The 23,280-nt window shown below is 57.5% G+C and overlaps 1 protein-coding gene across 2 annotated transcripts in view; it reads right to left on the bottom strand.

Annotated features, from left to right (window-relative positions):
* The window catches only part of Prima1 (proline rich membrane anchor 1), a 49,310-nt gene extending 26,617 nt beyond the window's left edge, over window positions 1-22,693 (bottom strand). Inside the window, exons 1-3 of one of the 2 annotated variants that reach the window (XM_046440597.1) lie at window positions 22,544-22,693; window positions 21,665-21,788; window positions 15,049-15,184 (exon numbers count right to left, since the gene is read on the bottom strand). In XM_046440597.1, coding sequence (XP_046296553.1) covers window positions 15,049-15,184; window positions 21,665-21,757 — 229 coding nt within the window. In that variant the 5' untranslated portion in view covers window positions 21,758-21,788; window positions 22,544-22,693. Of the gene's footprint in view, window positions 1-15,048; window positions 15,185-21,664; window positions 21,789-22,389; window positions 22,445-22,543 lie in introns of those variants that run through there. The other variant, XM_046440596.1, reaches the window with a different exon arrangement.
* Window positions 22,694-23,280: the final 587 nt, after the last annotated feature.

The following is a 23,280-nucleotide window of genomic DNA, read 5'->3' as shown; positions in this document are numbered from 1 at the left end:
AATTCATCTAGCCACTCAGGAAGGGCTATTTTTCAGACGTAGGACCTCAGCCTTTTACAGGTGATTTCCTAATGCAAAAGGAAGTTGGGCACCAAGATGAATCTGGTAGCAACCTGAGCCAAGCAGAAGCGGAGCCGCAGGTGCTCCTGAGGAATGTCACCTATAACCTGAGGTCCACCCCTACACGGGGCTGCTTCCCTAAAATCCAGGGTTCCAATGTCCCAGCATAGCCAACCTGAACCCCAAGTCTCTGACAGGCACCGGGAACTTTTCCAGAACTGCTGTTGGATGGAGATGTGGGAAACCAGACATGATGGGCTTCCCTGGCCTTGGCTCTTGTCCCAAATCCACCCTGGGGCCACTTGGGCTCCCCTTCCCACCAGCCAACCACAGGAAATGAGGTCTGGGCCTTTGCCCCCAACATCCTGGAGAGGTGTAGCAGGGCCCAAGCACGCCGGAGAGCACGGCCCCCAGTGTCCTGCTCGTCCCTCCCCAGTCACCCAAGCAGCCTTTTCTTTCCTTTCCTCTCTGCTGACCCCACACTGTTCCCCTGGTGACCTTTAGGAACTCTGCTGAGCCTCTGCTCCTACATGCAATGGCAGCACCCTGAGATGCTGGTTCTTTCAAAAGAATAGAAAAATCGGGATTTTAAAATATGGAGTATCTTTGATGGTTAGGTACCATTTCCCCTCCCTCTCCCTCCCTCCCCCTCATTGGATGTGGCCTGTTGGCCCATGACTGTCCTTCCCAGTATGGCTGGCATTCGGCATTCTTGTACTTCCTAGGGGCAGTGATCTGGGCTGCAGCCTCCGTGACAGATGGACTTCAATCTGTCTCTTGGGGAACAAAGAGGGAGACGAAGCTGTGACCCCCAAGCACAGTAAGAAAAACAAGGGCCGCGTTCTCAGCACCAAGCCTGTATCTGCTGCTCCCTGGCTGCCCTCAGCTCTCCTTAGCCAAGGGTGAGCGGGTCCAAAGGTCCACGGTGGCTGCCCCTGGCCGCTTGTTCTCCTTCCCCCAAGCCAGGCCCATGGCTTCCAGTACCCGCCGGTGGCCGACTCCCACACTCCCAGCTTCAGCCCCAACAAGTCCCCAGTCCGACTGTGACTCAGCACCTCCACTTGGCAACTTCTGAGTTCACACGTCCAAACTGGAGTCTTCATTTTTCACCCCTCAAGCTCCTCCTCCCCCAGTTACCCACTCGCCTGGGTGGGAGTCCTCCCTGAAAACCCCTCCGCAGTCCTCCCTCCATGCCATCCACCAGTGGGGACCGCAGCCAGTGGATGCCAGTTGTCCTCCTCCACACCAGCCTCCTCTCCGTGTTCCCCGCCATCCTCCACCTCGCAGCCTGAATCAGACACCCGCACCCCGCTCAACCTCCTTCAAAGGCTTCTTGCCAAAGGAAGCGTCAACCCAGTCTTTTGATCCCGGCCTTGGTTAAACGCTGCTCCCATTTTAGTCACTCAGGTTCGAACCCTCGGAGGGAAGAATCTGGAAACTTTCTGAGCAGCGTTGGAAATTCCAGAGCCGGCACACACAGGGAGGATGGATGGCTTATGGGTTTGTGGTTAGAGTAAAGGAAGGAAGGAAGGAAGGAAGGAATTAGTGCCGTTACTTAATGGCTGCACCTCAGAGGCAGCAGCAGTTAATACCTGTCGGCAGCCTCCGCCACCCCGGGCCCCCTCCGCTCCTCTCCCACAGAACCTTGAGCCCCTGGGTGGAGCCGCCAGAGCTGGTTAATCCCACAGGGCTTAAGGGGCCAGAGAAAGCATCTTAGAGTTGGATGCGGAGATAAACTGCTTTTCTGGTTATAAAGCCCAGAATGTTCTCAGAGATGAGAAGAAAATCCTTTGTGTATTTCTGGCTGTGAAGGAATCCAGTTCTGGCCTGGCCCGGGGAGGGGGCGTGGGGAGGGGGCTCTGCTCGGCAGTGTGTCTGTGTCTGAGGCCTGACGGGGACCAGCGAGCCTCTGTGTGGGTTGTCTGAGCTTTCCCCGAGTCTCTGAGGTGAGCTGGGCACTTCAGGACATTCGGGCAGGGAGGAGGAAACATTCAGAAATTTCTAAAGCAGTCAGACGGATTGGGTCGGTCTTCAGGCATGGCCCACCTTGGGGCCAAGAACCTGAAGAGAACTTTGTGCTCAGTGGAGATCCTCCTCACAGCGTCACTAAATCATGACACTCGTCCGAACCCCAGGCAGGTTCCGCCCCTGGGGAACCAGCCAAAGACAGACCATCAACAGAAATCAGGGCAAACATAGTTTTAAGAACATGGCCCAATACAAGTACCTGGCCCCACAGGACGATTTAACAGTTCAATCTGAAATAATATTCACCAGCAGAGTACAACAAGAATCGGATGAAGGACACAGCCTGTCCTCCAGCCATGCACGGTGTCCAGGACCACAACTAGGGTGTCCTTGGGTCAGTTCAATGTGCCACAGATTTCCCAAGTACCCATGAGAAGACCCCAGGTGACAGCTTTGTGGGTGGACTCAAGGGACACTCATTTCCAGGTGTCCTTCCCTTCAAGTCAGGGGGGTCACCAAAAGCGGAAGGAGACCCCCAGTGACGCTGACAGCAGCTCTGAAGACCTGAGACGGATGGCGCGTGTTACATCTCCCTGCTGTGGGCAACCGTAGGCCCTGGGGACGTGGTTCATAAATTAATCTGGATTAGCCCAAGAGTGAAAGAGAACCATCAGAAGAGACAGCCCCTTCTTCCCACAGTCGCAACGCAGGTGGCTGTTTTCCAAAAATGGAAAGAGCCACCTCTGCACAGGGTACCCCGTTAGGACTTGAAATCGCTGCTTGGGAAGAAGGCTCAGTGGCTAAGCAGCACCTCTGCAGGGTCCCTCTAGCACAGGAGGACGGGGGCAGGTCATTGACCACCACAGGCCAGGGGCACCCACCCTCAACCCAAGTACCAGCAAACGGACACCCCGTCTCCAAATACACCCCTGACTGAGAACCAGGTGGAGTAACAGTCACTTAAGGTGAGAGAGGGAAGGGCGAGAGAGGAGCACTGGCTGGGGACGCAGGCGAGCCTGGGCCAGGAGCATGAGGAGCGGGGTGACGGGAGGAGCTCACAAATCCAGCGCTCCTGAGGGTCACGATGCCGACGTTCAGACCCAGAGGAGGCAGAGGTGTCCTTGGCAGAGACCACCTGGTGCTCAAACCCTGCTCTGGGCTTGGCATAGTCTAGAAGCTTCCTGGACAGCCTGGCCTGGGACACTCGAGCCTCCACTGAGTCCCTCCTCCAGAGGCCATGGGGCTGTACAGATGCCACCGCCAGGCCACGGCGGGTCCCCACAAGCTCCGGGAAGGCCCTTGATGCAGGGCCAGCAAGCACCATTCCCACGCGCAGCCCGGCCATATTTAGAGAAAGGAACAGGATGGAGAGGTGGCATGAATCGAGTCCCCATAAACCAGGTCGTGGAGGGAATGAAACACGGCCAACGTCTTGGCACCATCTTAGAAAGAGACGGCTGCCTCCGTGAGCAACCCGACAGAGATGCTCGGCCCCCCTTCTGGCCGTGAGATGAATGGTCTCCGTGCACCCCACAGCCGGGTGGCTCCTCCAGCTGCATCTGGGAACTGTCACCTCTTTCCCTGAGTCACTGTCCCAGTCCAACCCCCCTCTTCTGTCACTTGGACAGCACTGTAGCTACGCGCTGGCCTCCCCCACAGCCCCTCACCCCCCAACCCACTCACGGCCAATGACTGTCCTAAAGAGCAAACCCATCAGTGTCACTCCCAAGGCTTTCCGCAGCAGCACTCGAAGGAAGTGTCTCTGTGCTGTGTAACTTATGGTTCACCAGCCTCGTGACCCCTTTCAGGCAGCCCTCTCCCCATCACAGTGCCCGGCAGGGTCCTCTTTGGGTTTCTTGAACCTGTCGGTTGCTCCCGCCCCAGGGCCTCTGTGTGCAGTTCCATCAGCCTGGAACGTTCTCCCCGGTACTGACAGGGCAGGTTCTTCTCTCCCTTCAAAGTCCAGCCGGAGAGGCTTCCCCGGCCTCTGTCCAGCACTCAGGACCTCCCCTCTTAGAGTCTTCATTTGGGGCCTGGAATCACCCCTATAGCCCCAGATCCCCCTGACTGCAGTGCCTGGCCCAGAGTCCGTGTCCCTAGGTGTCTGTCGAGTGGCTGAGTAAGACCTTGAACACCTGCAGTGTCTCCCCCGGGGACACCGGCTTCCTGCTCCATCTGGTTTGCGACTGGGAAACTTAGAGGGCGTCTGGGCTGGGACTATTCTGCTCCTTCATTGATCACTCTTACCACAATTCTTAGGGACACTCCAAATCCCTTCTCTTGTCCACAGAAAAAACCTCCCTTGATGGTCAGATGGGCTCCCATCTGGGCCAGGGCCTGGGCACTGGTATTGAGGTCTGAGAGGCCACTCTGAGGGCGCCTGTCCTGGGGTCCTGGGGTGCAGACAGGGCACCCACTCCCGGCCACTCCCAGAAGCATTAGCGTGACACAAGCTCACCACCTCCCACACAGGGGTGCGTTCATTCCCCCTTTACTACCGCAGCACCATGGACAGGCTGCCTAGTTCAGGCCTGGCTGGGATCGGAGAGAAGGCTCCGACTGGCTGGCTGGGAGGTGACACCAGATGGCTGTGTCCTGCCTCAGCACCGCCCCTGCCCCAGGCCATGCTGGGCAACAGCCACTGTCACGGCTTGGGCCCCGGCCATGCTCTCTGTTCCCATCCTGCCCCCCACTCACCTGGGACGCCACCCATCAGAAGGGCAGCAGGCTCCTCTCTGGTGCTGCCTGGTCCCAGAGGCCTCTCCCCTGTCACGGAGCTGGTGTCCCTGCTTCCGCCCCAACGCCCACTCTAGTCCCCACACAGTAGCCAGGGATATTCTGTTGGGAGCACTTCCGATGGTGACGCCCCTGGGCTCCGTGGCTACCCGTGCCCCCTTCACACTGGCTAACGAGCCCCTGGCCAGCGGGGGACCAGCACCTCCATCTCACCTCCCGCCTGGCTGTGGCCACGCTGGCCTCTGCTGCTCCTCACCCAGCCGGTGGTCTCTGGTGGCTTTGGTGCCTGCCTCCCTCACCCTTAGGGCCAGCTCAGACCCCCGTCCTCTGCTCACGACCCCCAGCTGATGCTGACCCACGGCACCCCCAAGGTGAGGCGGCAGTTCTGGAACTCTGGGCCTCCACTATCACAGCATCCTCCTCACCACAGCTGGTCACCTTGTCACCGTCACCTGAGCCCTTCCCTTCCTGACAGTGGCCTGCCACTGAGCCCTGGGGGTCCTCAAGTCCTGCTCCCAGCACGGTCTGGCCGGGCAGGGGAACTGTGCCCTGGTCCAGCCTCTTCGCGCTCCCCGCCTCAGCTGCCCCCAGCAGTGCTCACTACAGAGGGCTTAGCCTGCGGGGTCTCCACTCAGACCTGCCGAGCTGTGCCCTGCCTGGGACGAAGAGCTCCCCCCCCCCGTCCCTAAGGATTCCTGTCCTGTCCTTCCAGCGCACAGCCTGGGACAGGCCGGGCTCCCTTTGCCCAGGTGCACCCGCCAGGTGCGCTCCCTCCCCTGGGGAACCCTCCTCCCGCCTCAGCTGAGCATTCTCATGAGCTCCCTGGTCCTCTCCCCTGGGTCATCCTCGGTGACCACATGCAGTACTTGGCACACCTGCGGCCCCATAAATATTGGCTGAGGATACATGTCTGTCCCCCCCAGGCCTCCTGCGCTTCCCGTGATGGACAGCTCCCAATCTACCTATTAGGGATCCCTCTGACAGGACGCCTACTTCAACCCTCTCCTACAGACGGGCAGAGGAGGGAGAGGATCACTTTCCTTGTAAGTGTTTGCCGCTTTCCTGGGGACATTTTGGGCAGGAAACGGCAAGGGTGAATCACAGCAGAAGAAGGTGACAGCCTGTGGCAGCTGCTTCTGGTGTCCTTCCAGGACATGTTGCTTCTGTGCCCTGGGAAGAGTCACTCCTCACTCCTGGGCTGTGATCGGTGGGCGGTGGCACAACCACCCCAGCAGCCCTCACCTCCAGGCACAGTCCCCAGTGGTGCCAAGCGCCAGGTGCCCCTGAGCTTGACCTCGACTTATTGGTCAGACTGACCGCCTTGTCTTGGACACGAGTGAATCTTGAAGCCATGTTGAAGAGCTAACGTGACAGGGTTCTCCCCGTGCCGTGCACTGTTCTAAGCCTCACAGCAGCCCCATCAGGAACAGTGCCACAGGAGAGGAAGGCTCTTTCCCACGGCCACGCAGTCACGGCAGGCCACCTGTCCCAAACCTCTCCAATCTGGGATTCCCAGGCAGGTCCTAGGCTGCTGACTCAGTGTCACGGGACGGATTTGAAGCCTGTGAGTGAAAGTGTTCTTGCTTCAAACGACCTCTGTTCAGACATTGTCTTCCCATCTCAGTGATCCACTGCTTCAGGGAGACTGAGTCGACTCAGCACCCAGACACCCAACTGCAGCACCCCGTTCCCAGGACCCCCGTGCTGTGTCCCTCTGCCCTCTGCAAAGGCCAGATGAAAGTTCTCTTCCCCCAAAAGCTCTCTCCCCAGGTGTTTTAATAGATGTCATCTAATTTGCCTTCATTTATAACATAAAATGAATGTCGTGATATAAACAAGAACCCACATGAAGCCAGGGTGACAACGAGACCCCTGGGCTGCACGGTTCCCTGATGGCTTCCTGCAAGCAGGCAAGACGGAGCCAGGCCACCTTCACCCCACGGTGACCACAGAGGAGTGGCTTTCCACAGGACGCTCATCTGTTCTCGACCCTAGGGTAGAAAGGCGACGCTTCCTTGTAACTGAGTCCAAGTGAGACAGACTAGTCCCCAAGACACCCCACCTAAGACGGGGAGCATGTCTGCCAAGCGCGGGTGACAGCAGAGTCAGAGGAATAGACCTCCAGACACCAACAACCCGGATCGGGGTCCCAGAGAGTTCACTTGGGGTGACCTTGGGAAAGCCACGTGGCCCTTCTGAGTGGTCTCAAGGTCAGGTTTTCCGGGAAGTGGGTGATCTGGTGATGCGATGGTGGGGAGCTAGTCTCTTGACCCCCAGGTGCCCGCATCAGGTGATAACAAAGAATCCCCGATGCACACCCAGGCCACCCTCTCTCCCACCCATCCTCAGGATTGTGACCAAATGCATTTTCGGCTGCCCACTGCAGACACACGCAGGACCTCCAATCAGGGGCTTCATGTGGTCACCATCTCAGGCCCCAGGCCTCCCATGGAGCATGGCACACAGAGTTCACACTCAGGGAACAACCTGCAGATGAAGCCCAGAGGTGACCGAGTCCACTACGCCCTTACAAGTGGGGACCCTGGCAGAAGACCTCATTTATTGGCAGCAAAACAGTGACCGGTCTTCTCCCTCAGTGCAGGTGACCAAGTCATGCTGCAGGTCCCACAAAGAAGAAACGAAGGAGGAAAAAGAAGAGGGAGCCGGATGCGCTGTGAGGACCGTGTCACCGGGAGGCAGGGCTCCTGAGGGCGGGAGGCTCTCCAGGAACAACTGTGTGTCCAGTGAATCAAGACACAGAGACCCGTTGAGGAGGTTGAAATACACACAAACTTGCCACCTCTCCTTATTTGCCAGATAGAAATTCATAAAGGGAAGATGGAAACTATTCCATCAATCGAACTCTGAAAGGAAAACGCAATTAACAAAAATAAAATCACTTCGCCCGCTAAGCCCCAGCTTCCAACTCAACGAGATGGACCCAGGTGCGTTAAACAGGCCGACAGCCTCACCTGGAGCCCAGGTTCCGCACAGATACATCTTATCACGTGCTCTGATCCTGCCCCTGTCAGCTTTTCTCAAAAGCCTGAAACTCTGAAAACACGGAATTCTCTCCAGAAGTTCCCGTAAGTGGGAACTTGTCTGTTGCTCAATTTAAGTTTTTGTCCCCACAACTGGAACCATGGGACTTAGCAGGTTAAAAAGAAACCCAACAGCTGTGCAGGCTCTTAGGGACCTCAGCCACTCGGGCGGGGCCCGCGTCACGCTCACGCCGCCGCATGCCCATTGGGTACAGGACAGTTCTGGACAGGACAGCCACGAGGATAAGAATGTGGATTGCGCTGACAGTGGCCCCGGCAGGGTGGGCTGGCCCCCGGGGGGGGGGGAGTTTCTTCTCCTACAAGCACCTTAGAGATGGAGAAAACAGAGGCAGAGAGGCTGAGGGGCCGCGCACAGCTGGAAAGAGCCAGAGACTGTCCTGCCCCAGGTCCTGCCGCTAGAAGACCAGGCAGGTGGCTCAAGTCAACCAGACAGAGACCTTCCTCCAGCAGAAGGTGAACACCCAGGTCAGGGGCAAGCCAACGATGACAGTGACACTCGGCACCACAAGCCCTCGGAGCAAGACACGCCCAAAGCAACCCAGCCGTGTCCCACGTGCACAGTCCCCGTCACATGCACAGTCCCCGTCACGTGCTCACAACACACCCAGCCAAGGCCAAGGTCAGCGGCATCCACCGGCCTCTGCAGCTCATAGGGACCAGCTTCCCCGCTGGGCCCATCCCTTGTCCTGTGGCCCCAGGGCTAGGCCTCCTCCCCTGCTTGCCCGCCACGCGCCACAGCCCTGCGTGAGCCTGGTTTGCAGCGGGACCTCAACCTGGGTTCAAACCAAAGAATCCAGCCCTGAAAATGCAGCAGCTGAGACACTGGGGGACGTGGGACGGCCACCAGCCCTTCCTGCCTCACCTGAATCTGCTCATCGTCCCTTCCGCACGATCACAGACCTCTAGAGGACCCAGGAGAGGCAGCGCTGTGACACCTGGTGGCCTCCTCCGCTGGGTCATTCCTCAGCCTCTAACAGCCCTCCTGCACCCTCCCTCCCCACACGGCCAGCCCTGGGGGCTACTCAGCCTGCCCTTCTCCAAATCAGACTCCTCTGTCCCCCCATCACCGCCATCTCTCCCACCACCACCACCACAGCTAAGAGGTCACCCACTCCACACGGTGGCACCCACAAAGGTGTTTCAGTGCCGAGGACCCAACCAACAGCCAATACCAACTACCAGACGCGCGAGAGAAGCCTTCCTCTTAGTTATTAATTGCCCTGTCCCACGCAATTCATACAGGTGCAAGAAAGACCCGGGGGAGGCCGTCCCACATCAGGGACAGTGTGAGCGAGATGTGCATGAGTTAAGCCTAACTCTGGGGGAGCCTGCAGACAGAGAACTAGAATATTATGAAGGCTCCCAGACAGAGGGACAGAGGCCCACTCAAGGGAAGCCCCCCACAAGCTGACTTCAGTGATGGAGGGGGAATGTTAAGCAGGAGAAAAAGCAGGAAGTAATCAAATGACTTCCCTTCCTCACCTGCTGGGCAGCCTCAAACAAGTAACTCACCCTCTCTGAACTTCTAGACTCATAGAAACTGGGAATAGTAACACCAGTTGCCGCTCCTTCCAGAGCCTGGGCCATCTGAGGCACAAGCAGGGACCAGCGGGCCGTCCCTGACATTGACCCAGCAAGCCCAGGTCCTTGGCTCTGCGGCTGCCGTGGGCTTTCCAGCCAGGCCCTGGATAGTGCTGTTGCTGGGCTCGCTCCCGCCCAAGCATTCGGGGAATATCCTGCTCTGGCAAGGGCTGTCCTGGAAGGGACACAGAGGGCTCCGAGGAAACCTCTTCCTGTGGAGGACCAGCGGAGTCTACACATCCTTCCACACCCATTTCATCCCTGGGGTTTCCAACACGAGGCTCCTGTCTAGCAGATGCCGGAACCCCGTGGAGCGCGTTCCAGTCTGACAGCTAGTGACCGCGGCTCTACCGCCTCATCAGCAGCCACCTCTCTGCAGTGGTCATTGATGGTGTTGGCTTGTCCTCCGACCACCCGCGGGCAGCAGGAAGATGGTGGGCCATTCCACAGACTCAGAAACTGAGGTTTCAAGCAGCAAAAGATTCCTCACCCAAATCCCATAGCTGAGCAGCCTGGCGTCCAGCCCTGAGGACAGGGAGGGCCTGGCGTCCAGCCCTGAGGACAGGGAGGGCGGCTGAGCTGTGCACCTCACCCTGAGCCAGCCCCTGCCCCGGGTGGCCTGGAGACCCCCAGCCTTGGCAGCAATCCCGCCAGGGGGGAGCCATACCAGGGAACTGAGGCTCTGAGAGCAAAGCCACATGCCCAGGGCCACGGAGCTGGGGCGCCGGGTCGGCTCCCCTGACCAAGGGCACCAGCCTCATGGGAGGGAGTGTGGAGAGTGCAGATCCCCAGGCCCGCCCCGGAGATCACACCTTCCAGGGGCACAAACCATCCAGCACCCCTCGGCCCACAGCTTGCACAAGGGTACGAAGAGCAGCTGTCCCAGGCGGGTGTCACCCTGCCTGAGTACAAGGGTGTGGGCCGAGCCTGAGAGACAGCAGCACAGCAGAGGACCGTGTTCAAGAACCATCCGCGTCACAGAGCCCTTCCAGGCTCCTTCCCAAGGGCAGGCAGGGCTCAGGGCGAGGCTGCTGGACGGTGGCACAGAGCTGGGCCACCAGAGAGGAATGCCACACTGAGGTGGCACAGAGCTGGGCCACCAGAGAGGAATGCCACACTGAGCTGCCCCCGGCCCCACGTCCGGTGATTCTAAATGCAATCAGGGAAACCAAATGACCCCACGTCAACATAACAAAGATGGATTTTTAAAACGGCCATGACTTTCCCAGAAGAAAGGTGCCCAGGAGTGAAGGGTCCCCAGGACGGCGGACTTGAGGGCAAAACCCAGGACAGTCCTGGGCAGAGTGGGACAAGCTGGCCCCAGTGAGTGGCGGGATGGCTTGGATGCAGAGGGAGGCCTGTCTGGCCACGTGAAGGACGCCCAGCCGTTCCTGCAGTGGCCTCTGGTCGTTACTTCCAGAGAGACTTTGCGGATCTGCAGGAACGGCTGTCCCTCTCCCTCGCTTCTTTGTCCCTCTGTCCCAGGCACCTGCACCCAAGCCAGCCTCCTGCAGATCAATGGCACTTCTGCCTGATCCTCGGGCTCTGAACCCTGGGCCGGTGTCAGCCGCCCTCTCCTCCCACCTGCCCCGGCCTCCCTGAGAATCCTCTCCGCTTCCCAGGGCCTCCCTGCCTCCCTGCCTGACTGGTCACGGTGAGAGGCAGGATGGCATGGTCCCAGGTGTTCTCCAGGCCCAAACCGGAGCAACCCGCAGTCGCAAACCAGGACCTTGACCCCGAGGTCAAAGCCGAAGCCACTCTGGCTAAAGACATGTTCACCTGTTTGAATGGCCTGGGGTTGATTTCATCCCTTTTGGGATCACCTGTTCCCTCCAACAGCACCTCTTTACCCACCCACCCCAAGTCTAGCTGGCCCTCCAAGCCACCTCTTCTAAGTGGCCACCAGCAGCAAAGGATGCCCGCCCAGTTTTCCCACGTACTTCCCATTTTGGGGATCCCCAAGAGAACCCTGTGGAGTGAGTGTCGTCCATGAACCTATTTTCTAGAAGAAGAAGATGCTGAGGCCTGAGTTGGCCATGGCTGGTCCACCAGTGGCCCACCAATGGTCCACCAATGGCCACGGGACCCACGCTGCCCTATGGCAGTCAGCCTGGGACTTTCCCTGGGGGACAAGAGCTCTCTTTGGAGGGAGATCACCAACTAGGGTCCATGGGATCCTGGAGCCTGCAGCCACGGGACTGCGTCAGCCTGAGAGAAGTCACCCAGGAGGGATCAGGGGGAGACAGAAAGAGATTCCACGCCTACCCGAGGCACGGTGGGCCCAGAGTCGGCTGTCCCCTCTCCCCACATGGAGCACCCTCTGGCTCCTCCCCGTCTCTGGGCACTGAGTAATATGATACCGCAGCCCACCAGCCCGACCCACCCTCCACCATGTCAGGAAGTTGATCTCCCTGAGACAGGCACCAAGACCACGTCACCTCCCTGCTTAATGCACGTGGGGGTAGGGACATCACTGCCCGTGACAGCTTCCTAAAGATGGCCCATGTCCCTGCCGTTGATGGAGCTCATTTTATTTTATTATTTTTAATTTTGTTTCCTTACTTATTTTCAAGGTATTGAACCCAGGGGTGCCCTACCCTGAGCCACATCCCTAGGTTCTTGTTTGCTTGTTGTTTAAATTTTGAGACAGGGTCCCACTAAGTGGCTTAGGGCCTCCCTAAGTTGCTGAGGCTGCCTCAAATTTGCAATTCTCCTGCCTCAGCCTCCCAAGTCCTGGTATTCCAGGCACGAGCCACCACGCGTGGCAGATGAGCCAGTTTTAGGTGGTACCTGACCCAACACTCAGACACTGAACCCTGCCTCGTCTGGATTCTGACGGTCCCCCACAGGGCCGTGTTGAAGGCTTGGTCCCCAGCCTGTGACACTATTGGGAGGTGGCAGAACCTTTAGGAAGCAGAGCCTGGGGGAGGAAATCAGACACTGGGGGTGTGCCCTTGAAGGGGATATCGGGCTCCACCTCCCTTCCTGTCCCTCTGTTTCCTGGTCACCATGAGGTGAACAGGCCCCCTCCACCATGCAGTTCCGTCATGATACATTGTGCTGCCCCAGGCTCAAAGCAACAGGACCCAACCACCATGGACCGAGACCTCTGCAACTGTGAGGCAGAATAAACCTTTTCCCTCATCAAGTTGATCGCTTAAGGTATTTTGTTACAGTTACAGAAATCTGACTCACACAAGTCCTACGAGAGAAGCACCCTACGAGAGAAGCACGCGCTCCCCGTGATTCCCTCACAACCTTCTGATGGCTTTACAGAGAGTCTCGGCCTGCTGCTACTGTGGCTTTGACACGCTTCTGCCACTGGCTTCTCTCCCTTTCTATCAAAGAGAGAAGGCCTTGGTTCAGAACCCTCCACAGAAGGCTAGAATTTGAAAACGCTGACTTTTTGCATTTCTTTTGATGGCAGCCCTGCTTGTTACACAAGTGACCCTGGGTTTATTTCTAGTGGTCTTAAAGAACTTTCTTTGGATATTAATTTTTATACACAAAATGTGAGTCTAGGTAAAGAAAAAAAATACAGCAAATAATAGGTGGTATCGGATACGGCGGCTGCCAAGAGCGATCCACGGGATGGGAAGCGGCTGACTCCGCCAGGCACACAGACCCCTGGAGATCAGCCCGTGGGCCACCCTTTGAAACCCTGCCAGGGACCGGGTGGGGTTTGCTCCACCAAGACTCATGCTGGAACTTGGCTCCCAAGGCAGTTGTGTTGGGAGGAAGGACTTTAAGAGAGATTAATGTCTTTCTCATGAAACTGGGTTAGTTCTCTCAGGAATGGATCAGTTACGCCCTTTCGTTTCTCTGCCAGGGTCCGCCTGCCCTTCCACACATTTCCCCCATGTCTTCATACAGCTTGCCAGATGTGCTGCTCTGAAGTCTTTCCAGCCTTCAGAACCATGAGCCAAAAAAACCTGTTTCCTTTATAGCTCACCCAGCCTCAGGTATTCTGTTATAGCAACAGAAAACAAATTAAGACAAACCCACTGAAAGACTGGTGACTCCCAAGATGGGTCCCACGGAGCCATAGCACCAGGCCTTTGTCTGTGCTGCTCCTTCTGCCTGGCGCCCTATCTCCACAACCTCCTATCTTCCTAGAAGGATCTCACCCATTCTTTTTCCAGGGCCCAGGACTGAACTCAGGGTCTTGCGCATGCTAGGCGAGCACTCTGCCACTGAGCTAAATCCCAACCCCTCCCATTTATTCTTAATGACCCAGGTCACATGCTGTCCTCTGGAGCTATATTTTTGCTTAACTACTCAGGAATTTCCAGTGTCCCTGGCAAAAAAATTTTTGTGTTCTCTCAGGCTACTCTTCATGAGTGCTGACAGGATGGCCTTTCTGGAAGGGCTGAAAGATCCCAGAAGACCAGATGGCCTTTGACCCCTGTGTATGGAGCCCAGAGAGTGGGAGGAGCAGGAATTCTAAGGAAGGGAAGGGAGTGATCTCCAGGGGCAGGTGCCCAAGACCGTGTCCCCCCAGCACAGGACCGGGGGCCCTTCAAGATCAGAGGTGAGCAAGCACTTGGTGTAGGAGGATCCCCTGGAGGCCTGGGGTGGAGGCCTGTGAGGCCCAGGGTCTCCACCTGAGTCTGCATTTGCCTGTCTCCGAGCCTGTCCTCCTGACCTTCCTGAGCCCCACCCCAAGGCCCCCGACTCTGCGGGCCTGAAGTGGCCAGGGAAGCTGTACTTTAAAACCATTGCTTCAGTCGCTGCTGAAGCAGGTCATTTGAGGGCCACACTTTGAGAAGCATGGGGCCACAGGGTACCAGGCAAGGACGGGGACGGGCAGGGGCCTGGCAGACAGAATTACAGGGACTCGCACTAACTGACAAGACGCCCCAGAACACTGCATCACCAACTGTATACCACGAGGTGGGAAACGCGGTCTAGTAGAGAAAGAGCCTCGGCAAGGTTATTTAAAATGTGCTCCAAAGAATTCAATGGAGATGTTCAGTGAGGTGGGGGGACGAAACGTGAGTGGTCCTCTAAAACACAGTCTCCCCTCAGAGACCTCATCAACTGGCTATTGTAAGCAGGGAACTTGACCGCGTAGAGGTCAGGGCTGGGACCGTTTCTGGCTGAAGAAACGCTCTTCTGTTTGAATGACCAGGCAATCAGATTGCTCAGGGATGCAGTCATCCAGAGAGGAGAGGAGGCCAGAGAGGCTTTAGCAGAATTGGGTGCAAATGGCTGAAAGGCCCCTGTGCAACGTGGCTCTCAGAGCCCGGCCTTCGATTCTACCCCGACTGGCTCCTTACACATGAATTCAAGTCGAGAAATAAAGCTGTGTGTGTGGGTGGGGTGTGCACATCAGGACCCAGTTGCTGCCCCCTGTAAAGGTCTGGCCTGCAGAACAATGCAGGCCGGGTCACTCATCAAACGGAGATTGACTTTTATCCGATTAACCGATGGAGAAACATCCTTCTCCATCTCGCAGGAGCGTTCTGTGGAAGGGCGTTTTGCAGACTGCAGGGAAAAGTTAGGCCTTGGCTTCCCTCCCGCTCGGCCAGTGGAAAATTACAAAGGAGGCAGGACTGTCCTCGGCCTCACTCACTGGATCTTCCCGGGCCCAGGAAAACACAGAGAGCAACCCGGAAAAAACAAGTGAGCCTTTACCTACCTGGGGCCGAGAGGAGCCTGGGAGGCGGCGGGGGCGGGGGCGGCGGGGGCAGCGGAGGCGGGGGCCGGCACTGGCAGATGTGTTGGCAAGTGTCTGTCACCTTGGAGCAGGACTTCTGGGGCTCACCGTGCGTCACCTACAGACATGGGCGCACCCAAAAGACACAGGAGAAGATGAGGCTCTGGAAACCCCAAGGGGCCCACCCAGGTCCCTGCCAGGCTGCAGTGTGGGGCCCATCCCCGAGACCAAGGCAGGGAGAACAGGGAGAGGGCACAGGGGCATTGCCTTGGGAAGCCGGCCCGGCAGCTCCGCAGACCAAGGTTTTGTCCCCAGCTCTGCCAGGACCCCGGGGGCAGACGACCTGGATATTAATGGCAGAAAGATAAGAACCTGAAGGTAAACCTCTAGAACTTCCCTCGGGTACAAATATAGAAACTGAGGCCCAGACAAAGGTGGAGAGTGACAGTAGAGTGACTCTGTCTTCCCAGTCACCTCAGCACTTCTTCAACTTCCCTGCAACAGCACAAGGCCACACCCTCAGCTTCTCCCCAGTCACTGCCCCTGTGGCCTTTCTGTCGTCACTCTGGGGCAAGGTCCCCCATCCTGGGGAGGAGTCCTACCCGGCCGGGCCTCTTGGCCCAGTGGAAAACCATCTGATCAAACCCTCTCCAACCGCCGAGGCCCAGGGAGTGCCTCCCCAGTGCTCAGGGGGTCAGTGGCCCACAAGACCCTGCCTGGGGCCCCCAGGCACCCTCTCTGCCCACCCCCATGTCCTTTCAGGTTCTAGCTCTGGCACATGCTGTTCCTGGGGCAGGACGCTCTCAGGCCCTTGCCCGCTCTGTGCTACCAGGCAGCTCAGATGTTACCTCCTCAGGGAAGCACCTCACCTCCCGGCCCAGGGCCAGCGTCCCTATGGGCCCCACCCCGGGCACCAGGTTCTTCTCTGGTTGCTGCCTGTCTTCACCATGGAACCGTCATCTCTGTGAGGCAGGGCCAGGCCTTGGGTTCCCTCTCATTATTATCAACCAGACAAGGAATGCCGACACTCACAAATGTTTGACATGGATGGAGGGACGGGTGCCACAGACGGGAGCAGGCCCTCTGCCCTTGCATCCTAGCCTGTGTTTTCCTAGCCCTGGTCTCAGTTTCTTCATCTGTCAGCAGGAAGCTCATGCTGGACCAGGGGCCCCAGCCCCAGCGTACACTGGAACCCCCCAGGCAGCTCTCACGAATTCTCCCACTTGAGCCTCCCTCATGCCTGATTCGATCCGAATTTCACAGGTGGAGCGGGGCCTGCGTGTTTTCTTCAGCTTTCCTCGACGAAGGTAGGGTCAGCCTGAGAGGCTGGCTGAGACTGGCTGCTGGTGGCCCTCCCTACAGAGAGCAGGAAAGTCACAAGTGTGGGTTTCGGGCCTCCTCCAGGGCCTACGCTGACTTCTAGGCCTGAAGAGAAGAGCTGGTGGTCACCGCCACCTCCATGGTGGCCACAGGAGACACTAGAAACCCAGGACCCCAACTTCCTTGCAACTGTGAGGAGCCTGCTCTTGCACGATGAGGCTCACGGGAGAGAGGCAGCAGGGCTGGGCACACCCTCAGCGCTTGCCAGCTGCAAGGAGGCTTGGTAATGGCCGTGGGGGTGAGGGTGGGGTGGGCTGCTTTACAGCCAAAGTTAATATCTGAGAGGCCAATGGGCTCCTGCTCACCACCATGTGGGGTTGGTAAGGACCACAGATGGCACCTTGAACCCCGGGAGGCGGTCTCATATCCCAATGGGAAGAGCCGAGTGTCCGATGGGGAGCCACAATCGACCCCTACACATCAGGGGTCTCTCCACAGCCTCCTCTCCTGGGGCAATCCCAACGGCCCCCAACATTGGGTCTGCCACCTCTAGATGACCACTTTCTAAGACCCCAGGGGTCACTGGAAAGCTCCATGCTCCAACAGCTGGCCCCCAAGACTGCTTCCACCAAGGGCGTGGACGTCAAGCCACATCACGGCTGAAGTAACGCATTCCAGCCTCGATGGCACAACTGACACGAGGGACTTCAAGAGGAGCACGCGGGGTAAACCTGGCCCGACACAATGACCTGTTTTTTTGTGGGAGGATATAAGGGTACAGATGTGTAAGAGTGTTCAACGAGGGGCAGGAGAATCGAGGCCAAGTTCCAAGGCTCGGGAGGAAGAGGTGAAGGAAACGCACTGCATCCTAAAAACTCCACGTTCTGGGACCCGACTGAGACGGGAGTAGGTGCCACTGCCTGACCTGCTGCTCTCACAGGAGGCTGTCCTCCTTCTTGAGGGACACAGAGTAGCCTGGTCATTTGGTCCAGATAGCAGGCCGTGGCTGCTGAGTCTTCCTCTGCTGACGGTGGCTCTTCAGACCCTGGCCAGCGTCTCTGCACTGGACTCTAGCAGGACCACCTGGGCAGGCTGTTCTGAGCCCCGCGCCCCCGGAATTTAGACTGACGAGCCTAGCGCTGCTTTCCCACCCTGCACACACTTTTTCTTTGTGGCAATTTCCTGCTGTTTTGTGCTGTCTGACTCCCCACACTAAGTGGAAGGTCTCCTGGGCAGGCAGGTAGGTGAGTCTCTGCAGTATTAACCTGAACAGGTGACCTGCTGAGCCCCGCTGGGTGTCGGCCCAGGGATGTGCCTTGATTGCTCCCTGAGAACCAGGAAGGGAGGTTTACTAGCCACACACAGGTGGGACCAGGGCTCAGCCAGCCAAGTAATACACCACGGCTGCCCAGGCCTGGCGTTCAGTTGGTGCTCAATGCAAAGGTACGTTGGGAGCTGGTCTGCCCAGCAGTGGAGAAACAGCATCTACCCTGGTCCCCAACCAGTTCCACACTGGGGTTCTGCTACGTGGCAGTGGTGCAGCCGGACCAGCGGAGAAGGGACCTCGGGCTCTGGGAGCTGGTCTCAGCATCTGTCCCATGGCTGTTATCTGGGGAGTCTCACCAGGAGAGGGAACTTGCCCTGAAGTCACCTGCTCTTCACTGACTCGACTGACAGAGATCAGAGGCGCAGAGAGGCCAATGACTTGCCAAAACCCCGCAGAACCCAAACTGGCATCGCTCCTTACTGAGACGGCTGCTCACTGCTGGCCGCCATCGCCTGCCTCCCTGCCCCACTCGGCAGTATCCTCCTCCAGCCAGGATCCTGCCAGTGCTGCGGCTGCACAGAGTGGGCCAAGGCACGGCATCGCCTGGCTCTGGGGCCTGTCGCTGTGGTCCGAGGGACACAGTGCTTCACGGCTGCCAGTCCCCAGCGTCAGCACCCACTTCCCAACCACATCCCACTCCTGCCCCATGAGTGAGGCTTCCAGGTCTGGGAGGTGCTGCCTCCCAGTCAGGGCTTAATGCGTCCACTCCTCTCCATTCCCTCTGCTACCGTCCCCAACCTTGGACCCCCTCAGGTCTCCACCGGGCAGCATCTGCCTCTCACAAGGGTTCTCAGATGGAAAAAGGTCCCATTCAATCGGAATTACAGATAAACCCTAAAAACTTCTCAGGATAAGCATGCCCCCGCTATCGGATGGGATAGATCTGTGCTATTAAGCATCCTGTGATTTATTTGAAATTCAAATTTAACTGGATGTCCTATATTTTTATTTCCTAAATCTGGCGATCCTACCCTCGCCAGCCCCTTTGCTCCTTATCCTAGCCCCTCCCTGAATCCATCCTTCCCGCTAGAGCTGGGCTGATTTCTGAAGCGCCGATGTGAGACGGTGTCATCTCTGACTTCAAACCCTCCACAGTCCCCTTGGGCCTCAGGATCAAGTCTAATCTGCAAGACACCATGTTAGGGGCTCGCCACGCCACCGTAAGGGAACCTCCCCAGCTCTCTCCCTGGCCTCCTGGGGCTCTGGCCTCTGCTTCCCCTCATTTGCATCCTGACTCTCAGCCACAGCACCAGGGCCAAGCTGTTTGTGCCACTGAGCTCTCTTGCCTGAAATCACTTGTTTAATCATCTCTCCATGGTCAGACCATCAATGCCACAGGGACATTAAGCCCCTTGCACTTAACACAGGCCTAACATACAGTAGGTGTCCAATAAATGCCACTGAGTAAATAATCCAGGCTGTACTGACTGTTGCAGGCTTAGGCCTCACCTGGGCCCAGGCTCAATCCTCATCTGCACACAGAGACCCATAAGGCCAGACCTGAGCCTGTCTCCCTGGCGATCGCTCTAGACGGGCGACCACAAAGATGATGGCTTCTGGCATCTTTTATGGAGACAGGCCAGCACCACAGTAACTTGATGAGACACACTCCTGTCACACCTAATAAATCTGCCAGCCTGTCATCCTTTTCCTTTGCAAAAAAAAAATGAAGCATCTGAAGTGAACTTAGAAGAACCCTAAATCACAAAAGCGCAGAATCTCAATTCCACACACATTAAAGTAAGAAGGGGAGAGGAATGCCCCCACCCGCCCTCTGGCAATTTAAATGTCATCTGACTTTAATGATTAAGTCTCTTATCATCTAGCAGCAGCCAGAGGCTTCAGGCTGATTTCAGGGAGGAGCCTGGTGCTTTGGGGACCCCAGGTCTCCTGCCTCACCAATGACCCCGTTAATCGTAAGACTTGGCTGCACTGGCCCTATCCTTCCAAATGTTTACCACCCTGGAGGATTCTTCTGGCAAAATGCTCATGGACGCATAGATAGCTCCAAGCCCTTTCTCCAGCTCCTTCTTGAGAAACTCCCGTGACGTGACAGATTTTATTCTCTCCACTTAAAGAAAAACACATGGCCTCTGCACCTCCATTTGTCCTCTCCCCTGCCACGTTCCTCTGGATTCAGCTCTTCTGCTTGAAAACCAGATCCATTCATTCCAAAACCCCCTTTCCCTTGGCTTCTCTGTCCCTATCATTTGTAAATTAATTTTTCCAGAGCCTCAAGCCAAGATTTTTACCCATTCTATTTATCTGGAGGATTCCTTTTCTAATTGATTTTCATGAAAATTGATTTGTATTGAGTAAGAGGATCTGAAACACACACTCACACAATTGCTTGTATGAGCATTGCCTGTTTCACAGGACACCTTAAAAGCTGAGCTGCTTATACAAAATAATGTCTTGGGGTGGGGGGGGTGCTGGGTGGCAGTGGTCTTCTGGTTAGATCCTGCTAATTCGAACAGCAGACTAGCCTAAAAGGCTGTCTACCTGCATCCCTTGCTTTAAAAGAAAAAAAAAGCCCATGGAAGGGAGGAAGAGAGAAAATGGTAAAGCAATTAATATAAAAGCCAAGTGAACTTCACATCCCAGTCTCAGTTAAAAGTTGAACAAGGGAAACTAGTCCCTAGCCGCTGAAGTGTTTAGAAGTGACAGAATCCTGAATCCCGGGGACACGCAGCTGAGTCAAACGGCTGTTTCACACATTCAACAAAACTGTCAGTTCCAAAAGGAAAACAATTGTGAAACTGAAAACAGAGCAGAAGACGGGGCCTGGTGCTGGGGTTGGTGACCTGCTCAGAGCCCTGGCTCTCTATGGGGGTCACCCAGGCCACCATGCCAGTGGGACTGACCGAGCTGGTTCCCAGGCAGGGTCTCATCATTTGGGGCAGCTCATGGGCCACAGCAGACTGGCAAGCCATCTCATCCAACCCTTCCTCATTCAGTCACTCCAACTCAGGGCAACCCTTTGAATAGTCACTGACCCCAAAGTGCCACCAGGAGAACATGAAGCTACAACTACCTCAGAGTGGGTCTTTCAATACCCCCAAAAGTAAAACTTCTAACAATTCAAAAACGCCATACTACCTGGTGATTGCCAGAAAACCCCCGGCGCCAGAGAGAAGAGGGGCATTGTCGTACTTATCTCAGTGGCAGTGACGCCTACCCCTGAGTGTTTATTATGGTCCAGGCAAAGTGATCTACTTGCTTTATCTCATCAAGTACTTAGAATAAGTAGCACAGTCAGGAAGAGACCAAGGAGCAGAGGGGGTCACATTGGTTGCCCAAAGTCCCTTGGCTGGTGAGGGGCAGAGCTGACACACACCAAAGTCCTCTTCAGCTCTCTCCACTGTCCCACTGCTGTGTCCTCTCTGGATCGTAGCAGGGACCATCCCATCTGACCTTCCCATCAGCCCTAAGAGGTAAAACTTCAGTTGGTGGCTGCCTGGCCTCTGGGCCAGGGTCTGGGAGGTTCAAGGTGAGGGTACATCCTCAAGTAGTCTGACAGACGGGACAGGTCCTTATATTGGTCACAAGTAGCCACAGGCATAATCTGTCAACATCCCCAGTTCCATTACCTACAAAGGAACACACAGGGCCCCGGCCTGTGTTGAAGACCAAAATAAAGTGCCCCAGTGGGTTCTGGTGGGAAATAAAGAATGCACATTCTTGGGATCATTTTTCTTTTCAAGTTTGTTTCTTTCCCCAAATGTCTGCAATAGAAGTTACGATCAAAAGCTAATCCCCAAGCCCTGTTTCCTGCCATGACCTTGTCCTGCAGGCCACAGGCCACAGGCCATAGTTGAAGCCTCTTTCTTGGAGTTTCTTATCTTTCCAGGCCCCAGGACCAATCAGTGGCATTGCTGTAGGAGCCAGGCCCTAGGGAGTGAAATGACACCTTCCTCCTCCCAGCCAGAGCGGCCCCCTTTCTCTGCTCACCTGCACGAAGCCCCAGAGCGGGTGGAGCGCGCAGTGCAGCAGCAGCGAGGGCCAGCAGCAGCCACGGCGCAGCACCAGGTCCCGGAGGAGCATCTCGGCCCGAGGCGCCCACTGGTGGGGCGAACTGTCAGGGGAGCAAGGCTTAGGTCAGGTGGACACCGCGCAGGCACCATCGCCTCCGCGCACCAGCACACGTAGCAGTCCCGGTCCAGAGGGCACGCCCCACACTCTGGGGCACCTTTGTAAGTGCACCTTCGATTGAGCTTGCACACACACTGACTCTCGTGCATCCCGTACTCACAGCCTACCCTGGCTCAAACCCCCAAAATACTGCGTTCACACCTTGGCCCCATGCACACCTCCAGAAAGTCAACTTACTGAACCCCATGCACCCCCAGAAACAGTCATGCACAACTCACTCTCACTGGGAGCACACTTGAAGCTCGGCGGGAACCACTCACCCTGCGCACGCACCCACAGAAAGAGCCGTGCACACTACAGACTACTGCCTGCACACTCTTTGAACCCTCCATGCACAGCATCAAGAAATCACTGGCTGCGTTGCACCCTCTGCCCCGCGGCCTCACTGCGCACACTGCAACATATGCACCTCCGTGTGCACCCGGGTTTACCCCCCCACCCCGAGCCCGGATCTCCCGCTCCGGGGCGTGGGTTTCCCTTCACGCCTCCATCTCCGCCCGCACCCCTCCGATGCCCCACGCCACCTTGCCTGGTGGCGGCCCCAACCGATCTTCGGGGCAGAGAAGAGGTCAGCGCTCCCCCCGCAGCAGCTCTGTTTCCCAGCCGCCGGACGGCCCCCATTTAAAGCCAGCCGCCTCCCCAGTCCCCCCGCCCTCTAGGCGGGGCCTCAGTCCTCACCCGGGCGGCTGCGCGGGCGCCTGGGGGCTTCACATGCCTAGCAGGAGCGCCCGGCACTGGAGCAAAAGTTTGCGCGCCGCTTGGGCCTCCAGGGCTGCTGAGCTGGGGCCCCGGGCGCGGCGCGCTAGCACGGGGCGCAGGGCGCGGTGGCTCCAGGCTGCGCCTGGCCGCGCGCGGGGCGGGAGGGGGGGCGGTACCCAGCGCCCAGGGCCGAGGCGGGGGCGGAGGGCGGGGAAAGTCGCCTCCAGGCCGCAGGGAGCGACCGCTCGAGCCCCCCTCGAACCGTTGGCGGCTCCCCGTGCCGCCCCGGTCCCCGCCCTTGCCGGTGGCGCCGCGCGGCTGCCCGGGGCGCTGGGTGCCTGAGCTTTCCGCGCCTTCCGCCAGCCCGCGGAAGGCAGCGGCGAGAGGCGCCGGCCCGGAGCGGCGGCTCGGACAGCAGGGCCGCGGGCGGAGGCGAAATAAATAATGCACGAAAAAGGAAAACAGACGTGAGCGGAGCCAGAGCCTCGCCCGCCTCCCGCCCGAGGCTGCGCTCCCGCCCGCGCTCCCCGCCGCCGCCGCCAGCGCCGCTGCAGTGATTCCTCGTCTCCATCTAGCGAGGCTATTGTGTATTGGGCGCTTAATAATTTATTTATTCGCCCTGGAGGCGGAGGACTCCCAGTTCCAGGGGATCCTGCCCCTTGTTTGCCCTTCTCCCCGGTATATCCCGAGACTGCGGGAAGGTCAGAAGGTCTAAA

Source organism: Marmota monax, unplaced genomic scaffold, assembly GCF_021218885.2.
Source record: "Marmota monax isolate L192 unplaced genomic scaffold, Marmota_monax_Labrador192_F-V1.1 WCK01_AAM20220418_F8-fsc00017, whole genome shotgun sequence".
In the NCBI taxonomy this organism is placed as follows: domain Eukaryota; kingdom Metazoa; phylum Chordata; class Mammalia; order Rodentia; family Sciuridae; genus Marmota; species Marmota monax.
This window is presented reverse-complemented; position numbering and strand designations above follow the sequence as displayed.